This window comes from Dromaius novaehollandiae, chromosome 11 (genome assembly GCF_036370855.1).
Source record: "Dromaius novaehollandiae isolate bDroNov1 chromosome 11, bDroNov1.hap1, whole genome shotgun sequence".
Taxonomy (NCBI): Eukaryota; Metazoa; Chordata; class Aves; order Casuariiformes; family Dromaiidae; genus Dromaius; species Dromaius novaehollandiae.
The window spans coordinates 14,548,420-14,570,411 of record NC_088108.1 but is presented as its reverse complement, the minus strand read 5'-3'; the positions used below and the strand labels follow the sequence as shown (position 1 = coordinate 14,570,411).

Here is a 21,992-nt window from a genome sequence, read left to right as displayed (position 1 = left end):
GCAAACCCCTGGGAGGCTGGGCAACACAGCCTGCTGGGTCACTCCAAGTGCTGGGCTGATGAGCAAGGATCTGGCCAGGCAGCAGCCAAGATTTGCCTGGATGAGGAAGAAGAGGCTGGATGCAGAGGGGGAGAGCTGATTCTTGGCTTTCAGAGTGGGTTCACTGATGCTGTGGGTCCACCAGCTTTTCTTCAGGGTGCGGGCATTGTAAAATCTTGGCTAAGTTAAATCCTCAGTCATAAGGTGCCACTGGATGTGATGGAAAGGAGGGAAGCTGTGCATTCCTGCCCTCTGGCATAAACCTCATGCACCAGAGAGAGAGCAGGAGGAGAAATCACAGCAGCATGCTACAAGCATGAATGCCGCTGGGATGGGCCATGGGGAATCCAGCACAAAAATAGGTGATGGATTTGGGGAGAGCAGTGCTCTGGGAATGATTTTGAGAGCACACTCAAGTTCTTCTTGGACAGGTGCTCAAGAAAGTGCTAGAGGAGAGGGCCAGCAAGACCAGACCATAGCTCCCTGTTGCCTTCAGAGAAGCTTCGGCTCAGCAGGTCCCTGTGGTCTTTCCCTGCTCAGTGCTGGCTGGCACCCAGCGAGCACCCCCCAGGAAAGCTGCTGGCATCTGAGCCACCTGCTCCCTTCTTCCCTCTCATGTGGAAATAGCTCCCATGACCCTCTACCCCAGGTCCCAGTTCAGACATCTGGTGGGTGGCTGGACCTTGGCTGGTATGGTTCCCTTCTGCTGTGTCACCAGCCTTTAATTTTCCAAGGGTGCATTAGGGAGTCTAAGACCACAGGTAATGAGGGAAGAGACTGCCTGGGAATCTGTGAGGCCCTGTGAGATGCTTTGGGGCTGGACAGGGCTATTTCAGTGGCTGAGGTGATTATTTAGGGATAATTATTACTGTAGCATCCTAAATAATTAATAATCTTAATTTGATGGACTTAAGAGAGGCAGAAACAGCTTTTGTGGTGGCCGTAACCCCTCCCTCCCCTGAGCACTGTTCCGTCTAGAACTTCTCTGCTGTATTTTATATCCCTGAATGTTTAAATGACTTGAGTGATGTGGGGTTTCCCCTGTTTCCCTGTGGGACTCTTCATTCTCTGGTCTAATTAGAACACCACTGCAACTATTAATGCCCACAAACAAACACAGGCCCTCAGTAGCTTGGATGAGTTAAGGTTTATATAACCATGTGAAGATTTGAGAATAGAAAAGCCTTCCACTGTGCACTCCATTAATCATTTAAAAGGAGCCTGACTGATGGTTTTTGCATGCATGTATGGTTGTTTTCTTTTTTCCCGCTCCCCATGGAGCCCAGCTGTTGGCTGTGTGTGGTGCACTCAGCACCAGCCAAGCCATTGCTAAAGCCAAAATGATTTCTGCAAACCTGTGTTCACATTAACCTGGTGAGTGCTGGCTAGTGTGCCAAGTCATGGACTGTGCTGGTAGTAAAGCACACCAGAGCCTCTGATGAGAACATGCAAGGGTTTTGCTTGTTCATCTAAGAGGCATTTGAAGCCCTTAGAAGTCTGCCATGGAAATGATGGAACTGGCACGGGCATCTCCAATTTATAGCAGGCAGCCTAGGCATAGAGAGACAAAGCACCCCTGTCACAACCACATGGGAAGTCTAATGAGGAACATAGAACTGACCAGCTCTTTGGCTGAAGATGGAAATGTCCTCTTCCAAACTGTGTTAGTGGCAGGGGTTTGTTCTCTCATTGCCCCTCCTAGACATGCTGTGGGAGCAGTAGCACTCTGGTTTACTCAAGCTACCAATTTAAACTTTGAAGTTATATCCTCTGATATTGCCTGAACATGGGGATTCAACAGCACCAACCTTGATATAACTAGTTGCAGAGATAGTTGTAGCCCATAGCCTAAACTGTGAACCAGCACCCTCCCTCCCAAGATTGCTTCAGCAGACTGCTAGCAGCAGGGCAATGCGCAGGGGTGCAGACTGGAGCAGGGCACAGTTTGCTTGGTGCGAAATCCTACTGATGCAGCTTGGTTCCAGCTGACAGGCTTACATGACCTGGAAGTGCCTCTGTAAAACCTGATGTTAAACATATATCATTCATAAGCATTCTCTAAACCTAAGTACAGCCAGAGCCTGAAGTTACGGTGTAGAACAGTCCCTTTCACTTCCCTCCTCAGATGAACCGATGACACTCACATGTGAAACGCAACAAGGACATAAAATCCACAGTTCAAAAGCTGTAACTGTCCAGAGGTAAGAGAGGGAAAAATAGCTGTGAATTTTTAGTGGAAAATCCAGAACCATTTGACTGTGGTTTGGCAGGTGCAATTCCCATGCTGCATCCCAGGAGGAGCTGTGGAGGGTACAATGTAAGAGCTGACAACTCTGCTCCTGCCATTCCCAGTCCGAGCCCATAAGCATGGCTCATGGTAATGTGATTCAGAGACAGCACAAATTCCAGAAGAGCAAAGGAAAAATGATCAGGAAGAATGTGCTGAAAATGGGGGATGAGGCTGAAAGTGGAGGTAGGGAGGCTGGGGTGGCAGAAATGCCAGTTTCCAGAGTCATCATGAAGGCAAATCCAGTCTTCTGGTTGAAGATGTGGACTGTTTTAATAATGCAGACACTGGGATTAGAAACAGAAGCTAAGAAAACAAGCGGACTGGCTTAGGACTATAGGTAGTAATGCTCTGGGCAATTCGTGTACTAAACCTGTTTGTTTGAAAGCATCTCTGCTGAAACTGATACGGCAGGTATTCCTACAGTAACCATATGTTACTATGCCTTCTGGCCCCAGCCAGAGGCATTGCAATTAAGGAAACAAATGACAGCATTTAGTTTTGGTCTTGTTTAATACCCCAGATGTCTAGTGCGGTAGTATCTCGCTCTTTGGTGGATGGTTCAGGCTGCAGAGTGACAGCCCTCACCTCTGTGCTAAGGCTAAGCTCAAGCATGCAAGGGCTGGTGTAGCTGTCTGTAGCTGGAGGGAACAGATGGCACTGCCTGACAAATACAAACTGCCCCCCTCCCCCTTCCCTGCTCCTTTCTGCTGCAAATGGAGGCCTTAAAAAGGATTGATGGGGCTAACAACCGCCTCATCTAGGATGACTCTTTGGGGGATTAATGACCAGTCGTGGGGGGAAAGGTTTAATGGTCCAAAGAAATCAGCAGTCTTAAGCCAGTTTATTAATCAGCTGGGGCTAAGGCCATTACAGTTTGGCTGGTCAGCTTGGTGGGGGTGGAGGAGATGGGGGGTGGCAGCGATCCGTCACTGCACAGAAACAAACCGAACCAAGCAAGGGCATCCCTGGACCCCAGTACAGAAACTCACTGATTGTAAGGTACAAAGATCTAGCAGAGAAATGCAGAGCAAAAGGGAGTAATGTACTTATTTCATTTTTGCCTGCAATCCACCGCATTCCCTCTCTAACCCAACAGCTCCAGAACAAGCCTGTGGGTTATCCAGTGAGCTTTGCCTCCCACAATGACCACTAGCAGTGGCTAGTGGCCACTAAACCCCATGCTATGGACTGTTGGTGACTGTTACTAGGAGAGGAAATTTCTTTCTAGGACCTTGTTCAGAGATCAGGTTTCTGCCCTGGCACGTGAGAACTGAAGGCCTTATTATTTTTATCACAGCACGTCGAAGTGCAGAAGCTATTCTTATTCATACAAATGTCTAATCCTACTCTCATTCCTCCTGAGCTATTGCATTTGCTTTGATTACATTTCCCAGCTGTAGCTAAAATAAATTCTGCAATGCAATAATCTCCCTTTACAATGCAGCAGTCCCTGGGACGAGGAGAGGAGTCACTGAGCAGGTCCTGTTAGGGACTATGTCCCACCTTGGGCTCCAGGAAGGCTTGGCTGTGTCCTGGCTGCCCCAGAGAAGTTAGGTACTCCCTACACTGTTCATATGGAAGAGGGAGTAACCACTGGGTCTGGACTACCTGTGCCCCCACAGCTGTGTCACCAACAACATATTCTGTAGGTACATTGCTTTCCTACACCTTACCTACTTTCCCTCACTGATGTGCACATCAGAGTTCCTCAGAGCTGGCTTTGGCTGGCCCAGCAGTGTACTTTCTCCTGAGCAGACCAGTAACATTAACCAGATAAAAACTTAACGTGGGGTCTCAATGCCTGAATCAAGTCATTTGCTCTTCAGTTTAGACCCTTTGGAGGTAATCTAAGTGTCTTCTATAGCAGGATATCTGAATGCAGCGTAGGGATGGAGTGATTTGGCCTGGGTCAGCGTGTGAGCCTGCGGTACAATCCATGGGGAAGGAGACATGCTCCCAGGTACTGGGAGCCTCTGGAGCAATATTCAACTGTCTCTGTGCAGTGGGAGAGGGTAGGAGTCACTGCCTTTTGGCTGGGCTGCGGTCTGGGAAACATCACAGCATAGTACGGGCAGGCTGGGGTCATTAGGGTCTTAACCTGCTTGAAAGTGAGGTCCCTGTGCTTCATCCTCACAGAGTCTGTTTTAAGCAGCCTACAAAGAGTTTGACCTTCTGAGGAGAGGTATGGCTTTGCTGTAGAATCTGATCACAGTGAGGATTAGCTTCTATTTTGACTCATTTTTAGGTAGCAGAAATTTCAGATTATTTTTGGATTTTTTTTTTTTTGTGCTCTGCTCTCTCCACCCAAAGTCATGAACTGCATGCCAGGGCAGATGTTTTTCTGCATTTATCAGCTGCCTTTTTGGTTAAAACTTATTTTAAGCTCATATTTTGCTCTTCCTCTGGCTTTCCGTAAATCCAGGTGTCAGCCATATACCTGCCTCTTCCTTGAGATCTCACTGAGCCACTCTTGTTTCCCTCAGGAGGGCTCCTGGGGAATCTGGAGCTCTGGCTGATCCATGAAGGTGAAATACAGAGTACTCTATACTCCAGTGCCCGAGCGTGAACAACAATCATGTACAGCACCACAGTTCTCTCCTGACCTGGCATTTTGGAGAGTCGCAGGGACAAACCCTCTGCTGGAGAACAGCCCAGGTAATCAGCAGGTAAAAACTGTTTCTGCAAGAGCTAGTTGGTGGCAAAATGTTATGGCACTAGTTCAGTTTCAAAAGTGGCAGTTCTTCTTGGGGTCTTGCATCATATGGATGTAGAGCAGGATAAAGTCTGATGGAGGGCTGTAATAACTGAGGAGGCTGTAGGAGCCAACAAGTAACTCCTTAACACCAGACTGGAGTCTTTTGTGTACTTTTTTTTTTAAATATCAGCTTGGAAAAAGTTATTTAATCTTCCTTTTTGATCAATGAAAGTTGATGGTCAAGCCAAAAATTGGAATAAATGGTAGGATACAACAAAGTCGATGCCATTGAAAATGCCTTGTGTTTTGGGCACATAGAGCTGAACAGTTGATAAAAATGTTCTCTGTTCCACAGGCATTGGGCTGCTCTCCTTTCATTTGACTTCATATATATGTAGCCACTCTGGCTTCTTTTGCACTGGTCAGAACTGCTCTTGTCTTCTCTTTGCTGTATTCGTTTTTTTTTTTTTTTTTTTTTTTTCATATGTGGTGTGATGGTGAGTGCTTTGGGTGAGGGAAAGTTGTTTTATTTCATGTACATGGCATAATAGGGCCATCAAACTCTGCTGAGCATGTACAAAGTGCATTAGTAGAGAGAAACTGAAGATGCAACTGCTGTTTCCTTCCATTACCTCTAAAATGAAAATAAAGTCTAGCCTTGTTTAAAAATCCTCTTCTTTCCTCCAGCATAAAGCAGTTTATGCCTGCAGCAGAAATAGGTACCTTCTTGTTCCAGGCTGCAGGGAACAATACCAGGGCTATCAAAAATGTTGGAAAGGGAGAGGGAAAGCAGAGAGGATGATTACTCACAAGAAGTTTCCCTGTCTGTTATGATTTTGCTTTGTCGCGTTGTGTTCTCTGGATGGCTTAGGGAGAGATGCTTTTCCCTCATCCATAATTTGCTGCCATATGAACATACCGAGAGGCAGAACATTGAGAAATCTTGGGAAGTTAATGAGAAATGCCTCATTACACCCAACATATTTCTCCACGGAGCTTTTAGGATTTGGTGGTCCAGTGGTACTGGGCAGCGGGGGCACGCAAGGGCTTTCAGATCATTCCACAAGACTCATGACGTTCCTTCTGCTTTTTGGTTTAGTCTTTCTGCTTAGCCAAGGCACCAAGATCTGAGCTCACTTGGAGATCTAGTCACCTAGCATTGTGCATATTCCTTTTTTAAGCTGTGATATTTGTACCTCACTAAATTCTTCCTACAACTTTTCATTCTTGTGCTTTGCCTTGACTTTTTTCCCTGACCTGTTGCTCTGTGTTGTGCACTGCTTGGAGTTGGCTAAAGCTCTGTGAAAGAAGGGTTGATTGGTGAAGGATACTTATGTGAGAGGAGCAATATAAGACCTCTATTAAGGCAAGGAGCACCTACCATCTTTGAGCTGTAGACTGAACTTCTGTGTAGGGTTTTCTTTTTTTCTGGCCTGACAAGTCACTGCTGTCATATATTCTCTTTCAGTCCACGAGATTTCAGTGGCTAAAATGGGAGAAGGGTGAGGCCTCAGATTCTGCCTTAGAATTGACTTGGTCCAGTTTTCAACATGGTAAAAGACACTTCACTTTATGCTAGGCACAGCTGAAAGCATGGTTGTCAGCAGCCCTGAAGTGTGTGGTCTTGAAACATAGATTCTAGACTGGATGCCTGAAGTGCTGCCATGGGTATTTCTTTGACCAGATCTAATGTATTTCTCCAGGAAGAGTGACATGTATGCAAAGAAGCTAGTATTCCATTCCCAGTTGTGAAGGTTCATCTCAAACTCAGCTCTGACTCAGGCAGTTTTTACCCTGAGGGGATAAAAACACCAAGAAAAGCAGAATAATGTGATGGAAAGGGGTGTTTCACTTCACATTTGGAAGGAGGAGGTGTCCGAAAAGATTGTCTTGGGAGGGTTTGCCAGGGTCAGTAACATGAGAGGCACAAATCAGCCCAATAACAGTCCTGAGGTAGCTTAGCCTCTTCCCACAGCTTGTTGTTCTTGAGTGTGACAAAAGCTATTGTTAAGCTGGCTGTGTTAGTGTCACACACCAGGGACATGTTACCCTCTGTGAGCCTCTTATGCTGGATACTGATGAAGGGCAGGAAGCTTATGGCATTAGAACAAAAGTCATGTTTCAACAATCACAAAACACAAGCAACTATCTTGTTTGTCCCTGTGGTTTGCGACTGGCTTTGAGAGAGCATCCTGACATCTATGGTCTCCATCTCTTGTCTACAGTGGTAACTTTCTCTTGGAGCCCTACAGACCGCTTACTGCATAGGCATCATCTACAAACATCACTCAGGGGCACCCATCATATGCCCGATGGACTTCACATCACTTGCAACTCGTATTGGTAAAATGGGCCTGTGCCTTCTCCCACACCCCAGGCAGATGGTTGGTACATCTTTGATCTGCCAAACATCCAAGTGCAGCAAAGGGCGATCTGATCACAGGAGCGACACTGCAGGGTTGTGCAGCTGGCAGGGTAGGAGTCTTCCCTCCAAGGCAACCAGATGGTTCTGCCATGCAACTCCAGAACTGTCTGCCTTGAAGTATGATGTCCTGCACTTTGGGTAGTCAAGAGGCCTGTGTTGTCTCAAATAAGTGGCTCAGCTTGAAGCAGTGTGGCTTGATGTTCCTGGAACTACTAATCCTAATTAACAGCTTTTCTGAGTCCATTTTAAAGCACTCTAGCAGCCCAAGTGGACTTTAAAGTGAATGGAAATGACCCCATGGAGAGCTCTCTGGAGATGTTGCTATGCCGACCTGCTTAGAGCAACTATTAAGGTTTCGGTTGTTCTCTTCCATCCTGCAGTGTTGTTGTTATCATACTGGCTGAGATGATGCTGGAAGTGTGGCTGGGATGGATGAGGCCTGCCACCATTTGGAAGATGTGGGGAGAGGGTGAAGAAACAGGGAGAGAGAGGTAAACTCATGCCATGCAGAAATTCAAAGAATCAGCATCAGTGACAGGAATAACTATGTAGACCTGAGATTCCTCTGGCAAAAATTTGGGTCCATTTTCTCTTCTACAATCCTTAGAAAACAGATTTTCTTTTCCCAAGCATACCTCTTTGCACAAGGTCTGCAGGCAATAGGGCATTTACCCTGGTTTCCCCACCCAGTCTAATGGGAATGGCGTAATTGCAGCCATGTTGTGCCCCTGACACTTCCCAGAGTGTGCAACTCCCTACCTCCTGACCCTAATGGGCTGACAGGGGTTGTGCTGTGCTGTCAGGTAACTGATGCTATTTCTCCATGAGCAGGTTCTGCTGCTGGGGTGAAAAGCTTGGATCAACTTTCTCCAATAACACAGAGCTGGAGCAACAGAGACAATGAAGGTAATCGTGTGATGTAGCAGTCACGCTGACACAGGTCTGGGATGGCAGCACCCAACTTGAATGATGCTGTGATTGCGGTGGCAAAAGCCTCTATGCCACCCTTCTTGCCTTGTGTTTCTCCACAAGAGCTTAAAAATGCTAGTCGAGCCTATTCTCCTTAAATTCAATCTTCCCAAGACCCATAAATCCAAGGCATTAAGAGAGAGAGAGACAAATCACAATGAATATATTTTAGGAATGCAGAAAGTAACATCTTAATATAGTTTTCTTTTCCTTCTCCCTCCCCTTACCAATCACAGTTTCATGTTTTTAACATTTTGGGAGCTGTCAAAGCTGGAAGTGATATAGTTTGTGCCAGAGAGAGAAGAGAGGTTTCTCCCTCTTGAGGGCTGAGTACTGAGCTGGTATGAAACAAGCCGGAACAGAGTTTCTCCTGTTCTTGTTCGTCCTGATGGAGCAGGAGCAGCTGGACATAGACCTGCCAGAGAACACTGACCACGCATTGTGCCCGCTCTGCTCATCAAGCGTTGGACAGAGAAACAGTGTGTTTCAGCAGAAAGAGGAGCACATTTCTCAGGACTTGTTTCATAAATGGCCTCTGAAGACTCTCAGGTAGGGAGTTTCAATGGTGGAAAAGGGCCCTTGGAGACCAAATGTGAAGGCTGTGTCCTTCTGTGCCCAGGTGCAACCGCCGGAGCTGTAGCACCCATGCTGGTCCCAAGGTCTAGCTTCAGATAGCTCTTGGGTACAAGCCTCCCTGGGGCTGAGGCCAAAAAGCAGTCATCTCAGCAGCATTTACAGACCAGCCTCGCAGTAAAAAAAAAAAAAAAAGTGAAAAAAAAAATCCACACTACTATTGCAGAGCCTTCAGTGCTTGACTTGTTCTTTGGGATATACTGTGGTGTCTGCCCTGGGAAGGGACGCCAAACGCAGGGAAGTTCATAGAGCCTGAGCGATCTCCCCAGACGCACCCAGGAGACGTGGGGCTGAAAGGCCGGGCCTGTGCCCCAGCCTCGCTCGGAGCCCTTGCCACCGCCCCGTTGCCCAGCACCCCTGGGGCTCGCGGCCGTTGCTCAGCTGCCCGGCGGCTCGCGGCCGGCTGCCCCGGAGGTGCCACGGCCGGGGCTGGGTGAGGGCTGCTGACACCGGCACGCTGCGCTCACAGCCGGCGTTAGTCAGCAACCGGCCTCGCGCGCCCGGTGAGCCTGCTCGCTCACTGAGCCGCAGATAAACACAGCTACGCCTCCTGTGAGCACTCGAAGCGGGGTGTGTGTGTGTGTGTGTGTGTGTGTGTGTGTGTTGGGGGGGGGGGGGACGACAATCCCATTAAAAAACACTGCGATTTGGTAGTTGGAGCACTGGCGGCCTAGCGGTTTCCTTGGCGACGGGGAGCTGCCGGGCGGCCATGGGGCCCTTCAGCCAGGCCGGGTACGCCAGACGGGCTCGCGTTGCACGAACACCCAGGCAGCGCAGGTGGAGCGGGGCTAGACGAAAGGCGGGCGAGGAGCCCCCCCCCCCCCCCCCCGGCCCATGAAGGATTAAGGAGAGGCTGTAGCGTGGCGTGGTGGCAGCCGCCCAGCGAGGCCCCAGCCCTCCCTGTCCAGCGGGCGAGGCGGGCCCGTGGCAGCAGCGGCCCCAGCAGCGGGGACATGGCGGCGGTGGCAGCGTGTCCCCCTGCTTCATACAGTGCAGATGGGACAGAGGGTTTCGAGACCAGGCATTCCCAAGGCGGGCCTTGTGGGCTGCTTTGTGTGTTAAGATGGTCTCTTGTAGGGTTTTTAATGTGTTGGGGGGACAATAACTTTTAAATTATCCTCAGCACTCCCTTTCCTTCTTCCTCAGTAGCTCAGCTGCTTCGACGGGTGTTGGGGGGGTGTTGGGGAGCTGCCGGCAGCGTGGCGGGGCTGCGTGCGGCGCGTCGCGGAGGGGGCAGGTGGTGCAGGGAGGGCAGGGTCTGCCGGGCAAGGGCGGGGGCACCAACTGTGGGAAGCCAATTAATTTCCCCAGCATGTCCAACGTGACTAACGAGTGCTGACTTTGAACAAGTGACAGGTTTTACGTACCCTACCATGCTGCGTGGGCCTGGGGATGGGTTTGCAGCAGCATCGATGCTGCTTGCAGCAGCTCTTCACCCCCGGTTCAGGAGCAGGAGGCTTGCTAGCCACCGGTGAAACTCTTTTCAAGAGCTGGGATTTTCCTTTTGGACAGCCTGAGCGTCCCAAAACTCACTGTCATTCTAAGGGAGAACAAAAAGAGCAAAGTAGCCCCCCTCCCCCCCCAATCTGCTTTGTAACTGCAGCATCTTCCTTGCAAAGGAAACGAGCAAACAGACTGAGGAGACCAGGCGCAGGTTTCGCTTGCTTTTGAAACACTGATCTGAAATGGCAGAGACCGCTTTTGAGGGCTTTTGATTTGCAACAACTTTTGTCTTTCTTTTCTTACAGAAAAAAAGAAGAGAAAAATCTCCTCCCACTCCAAAAATATCAAACCAACATTTTTCCCCTTGGGAAATATCAATATGCTGAGAAAATTATATTTTCCGATCATAACTTTTTCTCTGGGGAAATAAAAATATTGCCCAGCTTCAGTAATCACAATGGGAGGAGAGCGGGGGACATTTTTTAACCTGCACACACGGAGTGGATAGACAGTATTCTTGGAGCCAGACAGTCCATACTGTTGTTTATTTTCTATAATAAGTAGCATCCAGAAGTCTCAGCTAAGGATCAAGCCTTAGTGTGCTAGGCCCTGTACAAACACACAGTAAGAGTGTCCCTGCCCTGACGAGCTTACAGTCTAAAAATGATCGCCTATATGGCATCATTCGGAGGGGAAGGATAGGAATAGGACGAGACAGAGAAATGAGAAATCAACCTTTTTGTGACTTCCTGTCGTCTTCTAAACAAAAGCCATAAATGCTGATATCATTGTTTCCAGCCCAATCATTAGCCAGATGTTTTAAGGCTGTGTTCCCTGGAGTGAGCTAGTCAGACACCAGTAAAAAGGCAGCAGCTGTCCCAGTCTGAAAGCCGCTGCAATGCTGTAACCCATGCTGGGGCGATGGCAGAAACCACAGCATGCGGGGAAAGGTGGGTGGTTTATGCTGTCCTGGGCAGGAGCCATGGGGTTGGGCTCCCACTGCCTTGCTGGGCAGAACAGCACACAGCTGCTGAATGTCTCTGTGCCCTGGGATCCCTGTCCGTAGCAGGAGATCCTCTTTTCAGGAAAATTGAGCTTTGCAAAGTTATTCCAAACAATGGTGGATCTTTCTTTTTTGCTTTTCTTTTCTGAGATACTGTAGAAACTTAAAAGCATGACTGAATTTGTGCGTGCCTTTATTTATTGAGCTATTTATGATGGGCACAGATTTCCCCAAGCCAAAAAGACCCCCCCCCCTTCCCCAGCTTTAGTAATCAGTTCCCTTGTGCTCCAACCCACGCTAAACTATTTTCTTCTGTCAAGTCACTCTCAAATCTTCCATCATCAGTTAAATTACCCAGGTATATGTTAGTTTTATCTTTTTTGGTGAAATCTTATAATCTTTCAAGTCTACTTTGCCCGAGTCTCTGTCATCCTTTTAGGTCTCCTGCATACCTTGCTGCTCTCCTGGATCACTCTTTAAAAGGTCTAAATCCAACATACTGCTGCTCACAGTGCTGATGTCTTTACTTTGATGTCCACGATAATCAGCGGCGTCCATCAAAGCTCCCAAGTGCTCTGTGGCCTCAGTGAATTGGAGAGGTTTGGACTCTTTTTGCACACATACATTAATTTTTTCCATCTACCAGCCCTTTCTCAGAAGCTCCCCTCCAGATTTTGCTGCCTGTGTTCACCACAGCCTACATTGCCTGCGTACCTTTTATACCACCATACTGTTTATGAACATGCTTGGCATGGGCCCTGGTTTGCCCCCAGGGTGCCCCCTCCTACCCACACAGTAGCAGCTGCCTTCTGACATGTGAAGACACGCTTCACTCAGAGTCTGTCACGTGAGCCAGTTTTAATCTAGGATGCTCTTTCCTCTTGGCTCCCTACAGAGATCACAGATCCCTGTCTAATCCAGCTCCCTGTCAGCATACAGTTGAGTCATAGGAGGTTTTTCTATTGCTACATCTAATAGTGCTTTGCTATCAGAAGCAGAACATCAGCCCGCTTGGCTGGGCGTCAGCACCATCACCAAGCAGCTCTCCTTGTCTGGAAGTTGTTTTGATTCTTTTCTTAGACTTCTCCCTCTCTCTGTCTCTCTCTCTAAAACGTTAATTTCCTCTAATTAGAGCCTCCTTAACAATTCTTTTTCCCCCTCTCCTCAATTAATTTCCTCTAATTAGAACCTCCTTAATAATAATTCTACTAAATCAATTTCCTCAGTTAGAACCACCCGCCATAATTTCTTTCCATCCTTTCAAAAGCTGTCGGAGTAGCTAAGCAAATTATGCTTCTGAGTAACCTTTATCTCTTACTTGGTGTTTTAAAAGAAGAATTGTAACAGGTTAGACAGGCACAATTTCCCCTTCCAGAGCTATGCTGGTCTGACCCCATTAGGTTGTACTTAGCTGAGTGTTGTACTATTGTGTACTTAATTAGGCGCTCTAGCTCTTCCTCTGGAACCAAGGTAGGTCTGTATTTATGAATGAATTAAACGTGACACTTCATTACTCAGATCAGATTTAAGTGTCAAAATTCATCTTTAAACCAGATCAAATTGCTGTCTAAGAATATATAAAAAGGCCTCGCCCTGTTAGCTGTCCTGTGAGCCAGCCATTCCTAACCTTTTCTCTGCAGCCATACCAGCTTTCTTTTTGTGACAAGCCTTTTAAGTAACAATTGTTTCTAAAACACACTGTTCATAAAAAGATTTTCTGTTTTTAATTTACACAGTAAATATTCATAGTACACTGCTTTTCATGATCACTCATGCTGTGGGCCAAATCAGCAGTTAGTGTCATTGGGGAAGCAGCTGATTTACACCTTGTGAACCTTGGGCCTGAGCTTCCCCTTCTACATTATGCAGTTTCTTCCCAGTTCAGACTGTATTTCACTTTTCTCAAGCCCTTTTCTTTATATGTCGATGGTTCCTGTCACAGCTGACAGAGACCTGGCAGGAGAGCAAGAACAGTAGGAACCATCTCTGTCTGAGCTTCCTGAGAGCTACCAAGGAGGGCAGATGGGGAATGCTATGCATGGCTTGTTCCCCTTCCTGATTCTGGGAAGAAAAGGGGCATAGACTGGTGGCAAGTGGGAGGAGGCATACAGTTTTAGTGACGTTTGGGTTTTAATTTTAATATTAAAAAGAAGAAAGTAAGGAAACATATCTGAGCTGCAGGAACTCTTCCCCACCACTGGTAGGTGCAGGGTTAGCTGCTAGTATTCCTTTCCCTAGTACCCATTTCTCGGGTTAGCACCTACTACTGTGCACAGATCTGAGGATTTCAACACTTGTCCTTGTGAAGGAGAGTACTGGGTCACTGAGACAGGCTGAAGACAGCTACCTCACAACAGGCATATGAGACACCTTCTGGTCTTTGTAGCATAGGGGCTTTCTCCACGTTTTGGCTCTGCCCAAAGTTAAGCTGCATACTCTGGTCAAAGTCCTGACCACATGGCAGAATGCCACCATGGACCCTTAGAGATCCTGTCCTGGTAAGACAGCAGACCATTTAGACCCATGAAATGCCTTTCATCATCTGATGAGTCGGATCAGCAAAGCCTCGCTGGGTAGATGATTTGGGTGCCATGTGGTGCAAGAAGCAGAGCAATCCATGAGGAATGCTCCCCAGGTGTCCTACAGGATACCCCTGTCTGTGCCACAACCAGCTTTCTGGGCAGGTTCAAAGCATTTTGGCCAATCCCAGCTCCCAGCAGAAGGAAGGCTGTACAGCCATCCTCTTTGGCCCCTCTCTCCTTCTGACCTTTCCATGTCTCTAGCACTCCCACAAAGTCTATATTGGTGGAAGTGGTGTAGAAGTTGTAAAATCTACTTTAAAAACTTAAAAACTATGCAGAAAACTTGATTTGCCATCACTTCCCATGGAATTTTGGAGTGGGATTGGATGGAAAAATGAAACACATTCAGGTTTTTGTTCTTGACAAAATCCCTAACCTTTTGATCGGAATAGGACTTTTCTGGGCTATCTTACAAGGAGTCAAATGCTGGTGGTGTTGGAGAAAGGGTGGTTTGGGAAGGGAAGATTCTCTAAAAAGACAGGTTTGGGAGCTAAAAAATAAAAGCTGTCTGGTTCTTCTCAGAAGAGATGAGAGCATGAAGAAGGAATCACCGAATTGGACTGTTCAGACTGATGATCAACTACAACAGGAAGAGACGCTGTTTGCTATGCTCCTTGAACAAACCATTTTGCTGGCCTCCAGTCTATTCCAGTTGAGGACAAAGAACAGCTACAGATACAGATAGGCAATCCAGTAGACAATGTTGAAGAGCAGGAAGGCGGTGGGAAAGAACACGCGGGAGTAGGAGTCCAGGCGGGAGATGTGAATGCGGACCCTCCCCTCCCGCCACATCCCTGTCTGACAGTCCTCAATGCAGCAGAAGAATCTCTCGCATTCCTTTCCTTCCAGGCATGGGGAGCCAGGGTCTTCATCCTCATCCTCCTCTACCTCTGGGGGCCAGTGCATGATGTTGTTGATGTTGATGGTGGTGAAGGATGGCATCACCTGGACACCAGCAGATGGCTGTAACAAGGAGGGAGAAATGCAGTATAGGGAAAAAAAAGGCAAGAAAAAAGTGTTCTAGACAGAAAAACTCATGCAGCTAGCAATTAGGCAGTTCATAGCATGGGCACAACTCAATGGAGAGAGATGACTGATCATTCCCCATCTCTGCCCCTGGTTTTAAATCACCACCTTGGCATATTGCAGGAACTGACAGCTCCCTACATGACTGCAAGTTACCTCTCTGGCATCGTATGGCACAGCTTTAGACAAGAAGATCTAAATGCTCTGATTCCCCATCTCTGCCACTAATACTCAGGACAGCAAACTGGGGCTGTGTGGTTTCAGCTATGCTAGCCTCTTCCCTCATTCCCCTGAGCTCAGCTATCCCTGGAGACACAGCATGCAGCCCAGACATGTCCTCTGGTTGCTTTCAGCTGCAGGAGGAAACCTGGGGCAAGGCTGTGACTCATAACCTCTTGCTCCAGCAGATGAGGCATATCATCAGTTTTATGGAAGGGCTCTCTCCACCCATGCTGGGAAATGAGGCTGGCTAGGAAGAGATCTGGCTTTTTGTTTTTAGTCTGGACCCAGTTCAGAGCCCTGTTTCAACTGATATGTCAGGAGTACCTGCCATGAGCTTGAACAGATCTCAATGGCATAAAGGCCACTTTGGGTTTACTATCCCCACGCTCAGCAGGTCTTCTTATGGATAGACCACAAAAAAACACTAGGTTTGTGGATCTCTGCTATCTAAGATGCCTCCATAGTCCATGTAGATCATATCAGTACAGGCTGGAGAGCCTAGATGTAGATTGCCTCATCTTAAAGCAGACGTTTGCATTTGGTCACGAGTCACCCTAAACTGTACTGACAAGCTCTCCAGTGACTTTGAAGAGAGGCAGGATGACTGGCTCTGACAGGGACGCCTTTGTTGTAGGGGAACCTCAGTGGCTTTTTCTGGTTGTGTCTCACCTTTCAGATGCTCTCATCCAGCACAAAGCAGGGTGTGAGGGCCTCATGTACACTGGATTTATGTGTAAAAAGCTAAACAACTTCAGCAGTTTCCAGTGTAGGCACAGAAGGGGTATTCCTAAATGGCTTGGGGTTCTAACAGCATCCACCTCTGCTGGCCCCTTAGACCTACCAGCCTAGTTTTCCTGCTGTTGTGCTCCAGTGGTTTCTTGTTTCCCACCAGGTAGTTGAGTGTGGCATACTCCATGAGAGCTGCGAAGACGAAGATGAAGCACACAGAGACAAAGAGGTCCATGGCTGTGATATAGGAAACACGGGGCAGGTGCTTGCGGGAGATGGTGCTCAGGGTGGTCATTGTTAGCACAGTGGTGATACCTAAGAGGGAAAAGAGTTGATTCAGGTAATGAAGAGGAGCACTTCTGTCTTCTGCATGCTCTGGGTTGCCAAAACATCCCCATTTTTCCTCTCTGAAGGGCCTTCCTGGACTGTTTGGGGGTCCCTTTTTCACTCTACTCAGCCAGACTCTGGTCCTGCAGTGCCCTGTGACAATGCTCCATGGAATAAGATCTGTTTGAAATCAGGTCACACAAGCCATCAATGTGGACTGGTACAGAAATGGGGAACTCAGCCCCTGTTTAACACTGTACACAAGGAACAGCTGCTTGGGTGACAAGAGGAGAATCCAAGGGAAGGACATGCTAACATGGGCTATAACAGTGAACAGATGGCTTTGGACAGTCAATGGATGAATTGGGATTCATTGAGTGATGTCCAGCTGAGCCAGCAACAAGTGTGACAATATTGCAGACATCATAGCACTGCTGTTTCTGGCTGATGTGAACCATGGCCCAGAATGCAAAGGGCCAAGTTTGTGCCCTCCCTTTGCCTTTGAGTGTTTGCTCCCAGGATGAATTTGGCCCAATGCAAAGCTCATTGCATGGGCAGAAATGGTAAGGAATTTCTTTTGACTTGAATGGGACTTGGAATAGCTTTTGAAACAGCAATAATGATCATAAACTTGATCTCTGGAAACAGGCATCAAGAGCCAACAAAGATCAGCTCCAAGAGCTGGTATCATGATCTCATCCACTGCTTTTAGGATGTGGAGAATGAGCAGGAACTCTTCCTGCTCCTCCTCCTCTAGCACTGATCTAAATATGCCTGCATGTCACCCTCTCCTGTGCTCACCCCAGTGGCCCTGGGATGGGAGCACAGAGAGAGATTTTCATATTTTCCTGCTGTATTTGCATTAGCAGCTGTGATGTGACTTCCTATATATTTGAAATGCTGATGGAACTGGCAGGGTTTACATCGCCCTAATGTAGGCTGATGGGCTTGAAATGTACCGGGAATCATTTGTATGAAGTACAACAGGGGCCGTCGAGAGAATACACTATTCTTGACACGCTGAGGTCTCTTCGCACAGAGAGCGTCCCTCTCCTGGGGGAACCTGCCTGTGCTTTTCGAGGCAGCCACCATTGCGGTGTCAGCCATGTAGAACATTTTACCCTTTGCTGTTTATTCCTTCTCCAGTCACAGACTATGGCATACCCTCACCTCCATTGGAAACGACACTCAACTCCTTCTCCTCCTTTCTCTGGGGGCACCAAATAAATTGATTTTGAGAGCAAGGTGGGGAGAGATGGTTAGAACAGAGGAGCTCAGATTAGCCCTGCCTGATGCTGACAGCCCCTCGCCTCTCCCCTCCCTCTTGGCAGAGACCTGCAGACAGGGCTGGCAACACTACCTCCAATTAAGGAGGGCTGAGGCAGCGCTGGGAAGCAGAGCTTGCTGCAAAATACAGATATGGCCAAAGTGTGTTAAAACTGGTGAAGAACTCTCTAGCTCCTATAAGAGAGCAGTATTTGATCAACATGAGCTTTATCCTGCCTTGAAGAGCCACTACAAATTACTCAGCAATAAGCAGGGCTGTTGCCACATCCTGGATTCACACTGTGGTGTGAGTGACAGAGAAAACCTGTACCTACTGGGCTTCCACCTTCTGACAGTGCTTGGGAATCTGATATGGCTGAGCAACTTTGCTCATTGACCCAGGAACCTTCATGTTGCTGGACATACCCTGAGCCCTTGAGAAGTCATGAGGAAATGCAGAATACACACCTGTGGCAGGAGACCTTTGCACAGTATTGCAATGCCACAGCATGCCCCTTCCCTCTCCCCTTCAGAGTGTGAGAATACCACATGGTCAGCCTGGAAGAGGCTGTCACAGGGGTCTCAGATCAAGATACATGAAACTTGTGCCAGCCTGAAATAGTCCAGTGATCCAGGCAAGCCCAGGTGGGGACTCAGCTGAGCTTGAGGAAAGAGCGTCACAAACAGGAAGATGGAAGAGTGCACTATCTTCCAGAAAGCCAAGTAACATCAAAAAATGGTGAAGTGCTTTAGGAGCTTTCATTCTTTAACACTGCCAGCCTGCTACTCTTGCAGAGTTCAACAAGCACCAGACATTGAACAACCTGTCTCTTACCCAGAGATGTCCGGGCTGGTGTAGAATCTCTCTTGATCCAGAAGGAAACCCAGGAGAGAACAACGGTCAGGATGCAGGGAATATAGGTTTGAATGGCAAAATAACCCATACGTCTACTGAGGTCAAAAGAAACTGTCATCACCATGTACTCCCCTAGGAAAGAGCAACAGACACATTGAAATCATAACGTGGCTTTCTAGAAAACACAGAAAGTGGTGAAGTTTGAGAATCTGGAGTGTTTCTGTTGAGGTTTTCTTGTTTGAAATGCCTGGCTGGCTGATTTTGTGGCTGGCTTTGTGATTGCCCAGCTGGTTAGCTTCATGGACAGCTGTGTGGCTAACTGAATCGCCTTTTTGACTGGCTGGCACTGTGGCTGGCTTGCTGTTTTTGTAGCTGGCTGGCTTTGTGGCTACCCTGCTGGCTACCCTGGTGCTGTGGTTGCCTGACTTGCTAGATTTGTGGTTAGTTTTAGGGCTGGCTTTGTGGTTGTCTAACTGGCTAGCTGGCTTGCTGCTAGGCTGGCTGTGTGGCCCTTAGTCTGTGTTTGTGCCAGCCTGACTGTGTGGCCAGGAGCACTGAAAAGCACAGGTCTGGGAAAGTTTCAGGGAAGAAGAACTCAAGATATCTCAACAGAATATTCATCTTCAGCTGATTGCTTTGGGGGTTCTTGTTCTATAGAAAGCTATTGAGCTGTAACAGGCTACATGGCCTACTGGCTGCCTTGCCAACTAACTACCTGAGCTATGACAAAGGTGTCCTTCAGTAACTTTTTCTGAGTCTCTGGTCTTATCCCTGAAAAAGGCCATTTGGTGCTGCACATCCTCATTGCTCATTTGACAACTTACAGCTGAGGTTCTCTTTTTCAGAGGCTCATAGTGAGTATTGAACAAGAGCAACCCAGCAGCTCTAGAGTTAAGATGAAGCTTTTAAGCAATTACTGAGATAAGATGACAAACATCAGCCAGCCACTGGTTCAGCAAGAAGGGATCTGAGCTCCACCTCCTCTCCCTCCTGAATCCTTTGATTAGGGACAGCTTAATTTGCAACAGCATTGTTCCTCCACAGATGTCAGCAGTTTTGACCTGCCCCATACTCTGTTTCCCCTCATCCTTCATCTCCATCCACCTCTACTCCCTATAGCAAAGGCGCATTTTCTCATTCTTAGGTTCTTCACATCAGGTCTAACTCCCCTTAGCTCTGTACTGTTGTGGCGTCCCTTCCTCACCATCATGGAGCTGCCTGATAAGTCTTTTGTCTCCCATAAGGTATTCAACATGCTGGCATTTCTGTGAGCTGGCCGTTTGCCTCACCTGCCCCAGTCCTGAGGACTTCTGAGGTGTTCCTCAAACCTGTGAAGTCAAATTGATAAAGCCTCCAGGTGCGCTGGTCAGAGACCTCAATGGAATAGCGCCTCCAGCGATAGACAATCTCCTCACGTGGGTAGCCATCTGGGAAAAGAGGCAGGGACATCAGAGGAGAGAGTACATGATGTGCCTGTATCCCATCCCCTGCCCTGATTGCAACAGCTTTGGCATCTCACTGTAAATGCTTTGTAAACATGTCTGAAGCCTTTGAGCAGATATTTTTGATGCCCTTTGGTAAGATAGGAGTAGGGACCTAATCTCCCTTTGTGGGCAGCTTTTGAGCCCAAGGAATGGGAAAAGCAAAGCCAGAAATAGAGCCTTTCTAACCACAGGGTTAGTGGGAAGGAGACTTGGGTCTGTATAACAGGATTCCCCCAGCGTGAAGTCCTAATGGGTTTCAGCTCTCCTTTCCCCCTCTTTTCAGGATACTTCTTTTCTAGGCATTTTTTGCTGGGCATAGGAACAACCCTCTGTGAGGAGTGGAGTGCTGACAGCAGGGCAGTGAGGGGCCTTTGCCTCTCCTCATGGCTACCTTCCCTTTCCAGAAGTGAGTACACCAGGAATGCAAAGCCACTGGAGTGGATGTCAGTGTGGTCGTGGCTGCCCTGCAAATCTCTGTGTCCCTCACCCTGGGAGCTGATCTATGGAGAAGAATTGGTGCACTCCCCACGGAGGAGGAGACCTGGCTCCTGCAGGAGGGAGTGTGGCTTCTCCAGGCTCTGCTTTCTTGGCAAAGATACAAGCCTAGTGTGAAGCAGGGACCTTGACACCTACCAGAGAGCTCCTCAAGGGAGGGAAGGAGTGAGAGTTTGACAGCTAACTAAAACTGTGCTTCTAATTATCGAGCATGTATGGCATGTACTGTTAATTAGCAAAAAATGAGGGATGGCAGGAGACTAGCGGACATTATCTCCTCAGCATGCTGCCTTCCTCCAAAGCATCTCCGAGCCACGTGAGCTGCATCTCTTCAGTGGCAGGGAAAGCAGGAGAGGCTGAACCAGCATAAAGATGACTAAACCAGTTTTCCAGGGGGAAACGCAACCCCCACGCATGGGGTTGGGAATCTCTTGGTGCAGACAGGATCCCTGCTAGGTTACCAGTGGAGATGTGCCAGCATCAGCAGCCGTCTCTGCAGATGAGAACAGATAAATGCGGATGGAGATGGGGGATGTGAGTTTCTCCCCTTCTTGATGGCCTTGGGTACAGAAAGTAGGCCTGCCTCTGAGGCTGAGGCCTTTCTTGGTCTGGAAAGCCAAACCAGCCCCTCAGAGAGCAGGAGATGGGGGGGAAGATGCTAAGCAGGACTGGTGCTGGCTGAAGGGATGCACTCAGGTTAGTAAGTCAGAGTGACAGAAAGTGAGTAAAATAATCACCTGCAACTGGCCATCCAAATTAAGGAGAAACTCGGATGCTGTGAATCTTGCCCTGAATTCCTTCCTAATCCAGGAGTAGGAGGATGCTCCAGGACCTGGTGGATATTGGCCCAGGAAGAGGGTCATAGAGATTAGGTGAAAATGTAGCTTAAAAGGGAGGATGGTGTCCCTAGGGGAGCATTTTACAGTGCTGATGTTTCACCACTTGCCTTCTAAAACTATTTTTAAGATATGGATACTCACAACTGGAAAAAACCAGAGGGCAGGAGTGAGTGTCCATTGGGAAATTCTGCAGCTGGAGCAGACATTCAGCCTCAATAGTCAGTCTGCGAGAGAGAGAAAGAGAGAGAGAGAGAGAGAGGGAGCCTGAGATTTTCTGCTGGTGAAAGTGGTTTGATTCCAACACCACAGTGTAACAGAGGGATTCTTGCTTCCTTGAAAGAGAGACACTAATTTGTTGAAGCTCAGTCTGTTTGCAAAAACATTTCAGAACAGCCGCAAAACAAAACGTACATTTGGATATTTTCAAAGTGAGGAAAAAGATCTAATTTTCGCATTCAAAATAGCTTTTTGTTTAGTGAGCTTCTCAGATTCATTTATGGGAATTGGAATTTATGGGGACAAAAGCCAAATGTTTATTATCAAAATGAAATAACTGGACTGATCAACACAAATATTTAAAGGATTTTGGTCTGGGAAACTGTTTATACTTCTAACTTTTTTCTGGGTACAGTTTAGAAAAATGCTTCAATTTTTCGGGAGCCTTCATCT

The 21,992-nt window shown here is 47.8% G+C and overlaps 1 protein-coding gene across 1 annotated transcript in view; it reads right to left on the bottom strand.

Annotated features, from left to right (window-relative positions):
* Nucleotides 1–11,024: 11,024 nt before the first annotated feature.
* Nucleotides 11,025–21,992, bottom strand: part of GABRE (gamma-aminobutyric acid type A receptor subunit epsilon) — a 39,620-nt gene continuing 28,652 nt past the window's right edge. Inside the window, exons 5-9 of the mRNA XM_064518273.1 lie at nt 21,465–21,547; nt 19,795–19,932; nt 18,485–18,637; nt 16,169–16,371; nt 11,025–15,042 (exon numbers count right to left, since the gene is read on the bottom strand). Of these exons, the coding sequence (XP_064374343.1) occupies nt 14,749–15,042; nt 16,169–16,371; nt 18,485–18,637; nt 19,795–19,932; nt 21,465–21,547 (871 nt within the window). The 3' untranslated portion in view covers nt 11,025–14,748. The remainder of the gene's footprint in view (nt 15,043–16,168; nt 16,372–18,484; nt 18,638–19,794; nt 19,933–21,464; nt 21,548–21,992) is intronic.